At 39.4% G+C, this 8,234-nt stretch overlaps 1 protein-coding gene across 1 annotated transcript; it reads right to left on the bottom strand.

Moving 5' to 3' along the window:
• Positions 1-1,386: 1,386 nt before the first annotated feature.
• acot19 (acyl-CoA thioesterase 19) lies at positions 1,387-7,626 on the bottom strand (the record flags this gene model as incomplete). Its single annotated transcript, XM_080841518.1, has 10 exons — positions 1,387-1,781; positions 2,185-2,326; positions 2,518-2,598; positions 3,776-3,869; positions 4,086-4,168; positions 5,653-5,772; positions 6,198-6,367; positions 6,722-6,912; positions 7,005-7,104; positions 7,431-7,626. The coding sequence occupies 10 exons, from the start codon at positions 7,624-7,626 to the stop codon at positions 1,669-1,671; spliced, it is 1,290 nt and encodes a 429-aa protein (XP_080697644.1). The 3' UTR covers positions 1,387-1,668.
• Between the last annotated feature and the right edge of the window lie 608 nt (positions 7,627-8,234).

Here is an 8,234-nt window from a genome sequence, read left to right as displayed (position 1 = left end):
ACTTGCTTTGTGCAAACTTGAAGGTCACAAATAGTTCTAGTTCATTGGCAAGGCAGATGTTGTAGAACTGATAACTAAAATGACAGAGAGAAACTTCCTAAAACTCTTTAGTTCATGCATGAGGTCAAAAGGATACATGCTGTTCACCACTGTTCACAGGGAAACAGTTTTGACAATTGTCATCTTGTATTTGAACAGATATCTACATGAATAAACATGGTCATTCCCCAACAGGCATGTGGAATGCCTCGCTCAAGGGCAAAATCTGGAATGCTTTCAAGGATTCATAAAATATTACTAGATTTGAATGTCCTATAGGAAACAAACTTCATATGTAAATGAATAAGTGTTTATTTATTAATTCACTTGCAGACTTTCAATACTTCAATCAAATATAATAAATAAACAAATACATTTAATAATTGTAATTATTTAGCTGGCTTACACAAGCACTGTAATTACTGTAAGCAGTGACTGAGCTGGTCATTAGTAGATCACAGAAATCTTTATTTTAGTTTATTTCTGTACAAGTGTACTATTTCTTTCTGGATTCTCTTCTAAATACATTTTTATATACAGTATATTTATGTTTGAAACAACAAGTTGAAATTATTAAAATCATTCAAATTAATCATTTATGTTTCTGTCCTCACTGTGAATGTTTTTTGATGGCAGGAATGTTTCTAAAAGGCACATGATCTAGAATTTCAAAGGCATATGAGCGTAAACAAGCTAAATAATGAGCAAGAAATGTGGAATATAACCATCTACGCACAAACGTGGGCCTATCTGTTCTATTCAATGTTGGGTTGTAGGGGATAGTGTCCTTGATGACCTATCAAAACAAAAAAATAATAAGCAAACAATCACTATCTGGTACATGTTTTCATGACTTATCTTTAGGTTGTATTTCCATTCAGGATCACATTGGATTATCTGGTTGCCATTCCAGATTAGTTTGGGTTGATTGAAGGCCACATACTTACCAGTGATTAGGACATAACCAGCAAATGTTTTATTTTATTGAAAAACAACATTGCCAAACAGGGCGGTACAAAATCAAATTATAAAGTGCATATTTCAGGTGATCAAGGATTCAGCCTATAGTGCAGTTAAACCATGGCTTAATATTTTCTTTTTTTCAAGTTTGCTGGGAACATAGCAGTCAGGCCTCTTATTTCAGAAACAATGAATGGTAACAGTTAGGTTACCAATAAAAGGTAGGCCTACTACTTCTTCGCTTTCAGCCAGCTGCCTGTTGACATTTTCAGACAACAGTGAAGATCGTTGTGTTTGCACAACACAACTTTTAAAAGTAAAATTTCCATTCAAAGCTTAAAAAAAAAAAATTGCGATAAAAAAATTGACGGCGTTAAATGGGTTTGCGTCTCAGCACTATTGTTAACCCAAAAGAATGGTGCTAAATAGAGAGAACCAGTACTACTCAAAAAGTAGTGTTTTATTGAGCTTAGGAATTTCATAAGAAGTATCATTATTTAATGAAATGACATAAACTGCACTGACAAACTGTTGATTGGTGTGGTTTCAATTCGCTGGCATTATCATCTCTGTGTTTAAAGTTACCATTGAATAGTGACATGGCTGGTAACTGTAGAGCAGGACCATGACTTTCACCCCTTTCCCTATTTGAAGGCCTTAGCTTGACAATCATCTGTGTTTGATGCCATAGAGATGATCCTCCAGAAACACCAAGGTCTTCTGCCAGGCATCCTCTTGTGCCTTAGAGTGAGGCACAGTCTGCCCTCCCCACAGAACAATCACTGAAATACAAACCAGAAGAGTGATGCCCATCACAATCTATTTCCAGAATCCTACAATGTCTACTTTATTGGGTAAAAGCTGAACAGAACATGAATCTGACATTTCAGCAGAGGTAAAATGCTTGCTTCTTATAACTAGAGCCCCCTCTAGAGGATAATTGCTGTTCTCAACAACCTAAACAAACTTGTATTTATGGACACATTAAGCAGGTTTTTCCTGTTTTTGTAGCTGACAAGTTTTTGCATCATCCTAAAATCCATTCTATTGGTATATGGTCAATGTGCAGAACGCATCACACTTCCCACTAGCCACCTAAGCTAATCACTACATGTTTTGGGGAGAAATGTGTGGAAAAAATAAACTTGAGATATGATATTATGGGAATGGTTACACAAAGCTTACCCTTTGTCCTTGACTGAGCCACCATGAAATTGCTGGCACGGATGTGTGGACTATAGGGGGGCTCAATCAGGTGGCCGGTCCCGGGGTAGGATGCTATAGTGAGGAGGTGGCTGTTTCCAGCTTTCTCCATCATCTGCCTCATCTAGATGTACCATTTTCAAATGAGGAAATCACCATCAACAAAAGAAAAGGCATCCTTATTAGTTACACTTATTTACACTTCCAGTGTGTACACTACAACTAGTTTTGACACTGTTACACATCTTTGGCAACAAAAGGAATTGCCTCTGAGGATGTAAAGTAAAGACAGTAGAGTAGACAATGTGAACGTACGTCCTCTGCAGACTCTGAGGCTGGCCAGTTCTGGTCATCCTCTCCCACTAGAAGCAAGACAGGACACTGAATCTGACCAACCTGGGAGTCAGAATGGATAATAATAACAGACACATCAGTGCATAAACATTGGAGATGTAAATCATAACCACTCAAGTGAGCATTACTGCACCTTATTTATTCTTCATTTGTGGTGTGTATGTACTCTGTATTTATATATGTGTGTATGCATTGTAATGTATATACAAGGATGTCTGTACATCCCACTTCAAACTGTGGCAGCAGTAGAAGGGAAAGCAATGGTTTAACCATCATTCTTTTTCTGTGAAGACAATAAATGCGTCTTTAAGCTGATTTTTGGACCTTTGTGTCTGGTTTGACTTGATTTTTGCATGGTTATAGCTTGAAGGTGCAGTATGTAGGATTGAATGGCATCGGTGGTGAGCGGTGAGGCTGCAGATTGCAACCAACTGAATACATCTCCCTTTCCAAGCATGCAGGACAGGTGATGGTGGCCGTCAGGCCATCAGGTAAAAATGTGGCAGACCTGGATGTAGAGGATCAGCTCCCTATGTAGATACTGTTAAGCCCTGTCCTGTTTCTAGTTTGCTTTCCTTGTGTTTGGTTTTGTGTTTGTTTACCTCTGTCTCCTCGTGTCAGACTCCTCTCGCCCTGCCCTCGTGTCCCCTGCCTTGTTGATTATCTGCCCCGCCTTGATTGTTTTCACCTGTCCCTCATTATCTGTTGCATTTTGTTTTCTCGCTGCGTTCACGTCATTGCTTTTTTATTGGTTTCTCCGTGTTCCTTGTGTTTCTAGCGCTCGTTAATATCATTGTAATTTACGATGTTATTCCCTTGCCTTCGTTTGATAGTTCCTTGTCTATTAATTAACTTGTTGCCAACCTCTGCCTGAACAACAGATTACTCTTTTGCCTATGCCCTCTTGACTTGTTTGCTTGCTATTGGACTGACCACCTGTGTACCGAACCCTGTTTCAGTAAAGGTTTATTCTCTCCTTACTCCTGAGTCCGAGTTGTGCGTTTGAGTTCAGCACATTATCTCTCCGCTGTGTAAGATAGGAATGGCTCATTCTAAGCTAATGAAAACACGATTTCATGGTTACAGGTGATAATACAGTAATGAACAATTATGAATACTATATTCAATTTCTGCTAATAGATCACCCCATATCCTCCATACTGCACCTTTAAGTGAAGATGAATTTTGGTGTTAACAAAGAATTGTGATTTCAACTCACATCAACTTTCTTGGAGGGGTCATCAGGAATGGGTAAAAGCAAATCCCGCCATATTATTCTATTCTCCTCATCATGGCGAGTGTTATGGGCATTTCTACATTAAGATTTCAGAAACAACAGTAGCTTGAGAGGTGGGTGCAATTCCCTGCTTGAGTGTAGCAGCTGTTATAAATGTATAAATTAAAGTGTCAGTTACGGTATAGAAATGCTGGAGTTCTTTAAATGAATGCATTTGTGTTGTCACAATCTACACTTGACAAAAGAAAAAGCCTGACATCATGGTAATAAATGGTTAGATGGTAACACGTACTTTTTGATCTCTGCAAAGACATCTGACAGGGAGCCATTAACAGGCATGACATGGCTCCCACTCACGGACACCAAACATTTGGGCTGGCAAAGAGACACGGGAAGACAGCCAGAGGTTACTAAACTTAAAAGTTCTACAAAGTAAATACCCCACAAAAACCCCACAGACAAATTTTTTTTTAACACATAGAACTTTTCATTCAATATTTATATTACTTTAGCTGCCAAATTGTGATGACATATTATTTTTCATGCCATGGTGTCAAAACTGGGTCAAACTCAGGGCCTGATTTACTAACATTAACGCACTGTGTTTTTCCGCATTTTCCGTGGTATTTATCAAACCAGATCCGAACTGGGCAATCTGTGCTTACTCAGCCCTTTAGGTCCTAATTTACTAACATTGCGACCGCAGCTTAATCTGCGCCTTTGCCAGGCGCATATTAACGAACTGGGTTTTCCCGCATTTTTTGTGGTATTTATCAAACCAGATCCGCGCTGGGCAATCATTATTTAGCGCACCGTTAAAAGACGGGAGAAATTGCCTGCAAGTTACTGCCACCATGGAGATTCGAGGAAGAAAAAACTAAGGTTCAGCGAAGAGGAGATAGATATATTGGTTCACGTTCACTCAATCACTGAACCTGATTCAATCTGCAAGCGGTTATATTGTTGTTCTGCCCGCCATCACCTACAGCGAGATGTTTAAAAGAACACGATTATAAAGAATATGCTATTGGTGGCATTAATGCAGTACTGTCTATTATAACAATATAGATGTGTACATGGCGAGATTAATAAGTTCTACAAGGGACATGGGTTCACGTCAATATATCCCCACTGAAACAAATACATTTACCAAGTAGCCGGGCCTCTCCAAAATCACTTTTGCTCAATCATGGATAGATTGCACTATTCCGGAAGATAAAACTGTCATGGACAGATCCAGGGTATTTGGCTACCTACCACGTTAGTAATGGTCATGTTGGAATCACATATGACCTGGACATTCATTGAATATGTGTGGTTTCTGTTTCGGTAAATGTGTTCGTGGATTGAAGGTGGGACTGTTTGCATGTGGGTGCAATCAATGACTCCAATTACGTTCGGAAAGTTTAATTTCAGCTATCGTAGTGGGGAAATGTATATTGACCAGTGCGCCGTAGCAATGCATCGAGAACCTGGGTGAATATTTGGTGAAGTGAAGGCTGAGATATACCAACTGCAGATGCTATAACTGTTTGAAATTATCCGGAGGCCAATATTTGCAAATGTTGCCAGGAGTTTAACAACTGATGGAATGGAATGTGATCGCTGGGTGGAGGGTTCGATGTCGTTCGATGCGCCTCACACCCACAAAGCGTAAAAATGCGCCTCTACTCAAATGCGCCTCCTTTGTAAATACCGTTTTATGTTTACGACCACTATTTTACGCCTGAAATGGGCGCAATTCTGTTAGTAAATCAGGCCCTCAGTGTACAAGCAAGCTGTCTTGCTCACTATGAAAAGTGTTTCATAGCGTTTACTGGCGGTCTGTGACCTCTGTGTAAAAGGTTGGTTTTGAGTACCTTTATTACTGGGGAATAAACAGCCATGCCCAGAGCCACAGAGGTGCCAAACGACAGGCCCAACAAGGCAATCCTGTCAGCACACACCTGAGGGTGCTCCTGGAGCAATCTGAACGCTGCCTGAAACATTCAAAGACAAACATAAATAAGTATAGCTTACTTAACTAAATTAGTAGCTTCATTTATTTCACTGTTTAAGTCAATGTCCATCTTGCCATCATCAATGTGTGTCATTTCCTTCCAAATGTTATCTAAGCAAGATATGGGTCAAAATGAGAGTTCACTGGAGTTTGAACCCAGTGGGGTTTTTTAGACAAGCAGACGGGTGTTTGGTAACATACAATAATAGCGAGACCAAGGTCATGGACTGGGTGTTGCTTTATGAAAAGAAAAAATGTAAGGTGATCTGTTTTACAGCCTGCTCTGGACCTTTTATTGCTTACTTTTTGAAATCATGGCACATGAAAGTTGTATCATGGTTGTATCACAGACAGCAACAAAATCTGTAGTGTAGAAACTATTGTGATATGTGTAGAAACTATTACCTCAAAGTAGTCATTGCCAACATGCTGCGTGTTGTTGCCAGAGGTCTTAGGGGTCATGTAGTCCAGTGCTAAAGACACATACCCATGGGAGGCCAGCAGGGCAGAGCGGTACTCCACTAAGCCCCCTCCACCTCCCCACAGATCCAGCAGACCAGGGAAAGGTCCAGCACCTACAAATTCATTTCACATATGATTTATATCAGAATCATGTTTATTATTGGCCAAGTACATTTTCATATACAAGGATTGTTTTCTGGGTTAAGTTGCTCTCAATATACTTCAACTGAAAATATGCAGTATTACACAGCAGTTTAGGATAAAATAAATAAATATAATATATAATATAATAATAAAATATAATATCATTTGTTAATGCAATTTGTCAAATGACAGATGTTTAGATTAATTTGCTTCTACCTTTGCTATGTTTTAATTCACCTGTATGATAGCTCTGCACTGATAATTCACCTGTATGATAGCTCTGCACTTGCTACCATGAAATAGAAACGCAATAAAAACACTACCTGGAGGTAAGAACAGAGTCCCTTTGAGTCCGTTTGTGGTGATGCCGACCCTCTGAACACCAGGACCCTTGTACCAGCGCTCAGCCACAGCACACGCCAGAGCAGGTGTGTCTTTAAACCTTTCATTCATGTGGCCTTGGTAAACTGAAATGTTGACAACCAATGGAGTGTGCACATCCTTCTTCCGTAACCTGACATAGGTCAACCAAACAACTTCAAGTACAATGACAATTGCTGAGCATATAGAAGCAAATTTATCAACAGTAGACCTATTACACTTCACCTGAGACCTGGTCTACTTCCAGGGATTGGTTTCATGCTCCATAAAAGACCCATTGGCTTGACACCGTCATAAGACCCTCCAATACTTCCATCCTTGGCAACTAGGAACCAAGTGTTTAGAGCACAATAATTTTATAATAATAATAATGGATTTTATTTGTATAGCACACTTTAAAATACAAAGATTTCTCAAGGTGCTTAACATGGTATAGACAATCACAACAACAATAATACAAAGTAGTAGAAGTGCAGAAGATAGGATATAGAATAAAAAAAAAAAAAGATAAAACATCTGAAATAGATAATACAATTTGAATAATATGTGCATTTGGAGGGCAGCACTCAAAACACTTTCATTACTGAACCACTTTACCAGCAAAGACAACTGTGAAATCTGAAGAATTTAAAATTAGTGCTAAAAGCCTACCATTAACACATCCCCTGTCATCACTGATGTAATGACCAAACGCCTCCCAAAAGTCATCATCTTCTGAATGAATTAAGGCATGTACAGTAACCGCCAGTCCAGGAGGCAAATTCTGAACAAGCACTACGAACTTCTCATCAACGATACCACGCGATGGACGAACAACAACCAAAGGGCATGGTTCCTTCCCTGACATTCTGTACTGTCGTACTCGTTACTGTCATACAAACGACTTTTACATTTGTGATAAACCAAACTTACTAACTTTACTTTAGGTGACAAACATGGACAGCCTCTAGCCCTCTACCCGTTTCTTTCCTGCTGCCCTGTCAAAATAAAAGTCAGATTGCTATACGTAATATGCGGCGGTGGATTTTATTGTCGTTACATAATCCTTTCCTTTCGCAAAGGATGGTCCAGTGTACTCTATGCTAAAGGAGATACGAAAGGGAAGCACTGAAGCACCATTCCGAAGCATTTAGAGAATTGGACCAGTCATGGTTTCCTCATGGTCGATATGCCTATGTGCTTGTTCACTCACGCATCGCCTTTAAAGAAAGATTATGTAACAATTTTAACTCAAAATCATTCCAGAGGTACACTGACTTGTAATACGGAAAATGGTGTCTGGTATTGCACTAGGTGTTTCTCAAAGTCAAGAAATAGTCTTTAACAGATCCTTGACGGCTGCGTTTGAAGGATGCTATGTCATCGAATCCCATCTTAAGGACTAAAATTTTGTTCAGAGAATTTTCAAGGATGAAGTTGCATCCACCATCCAGACGTACCACAGCCTTTAAAAAA

This window comes from Sprattus sprattus (assembly GCF_963457725.1).
Source record: "Sprattus sprattus genome assembly, chromosome: 7".
In the NCBI taxonomy this organism is placed as follows: Eukaryota; Metazoa; Chordata; class Actinopteri; order Clupeiformes; family Clupeidae; genus Sprattus; species Sprattus sprattus.
Note: the sequence above shows the minus strand (reverse complement) of the source record. Positions and strands in the feature narration are given on the sequence as shown.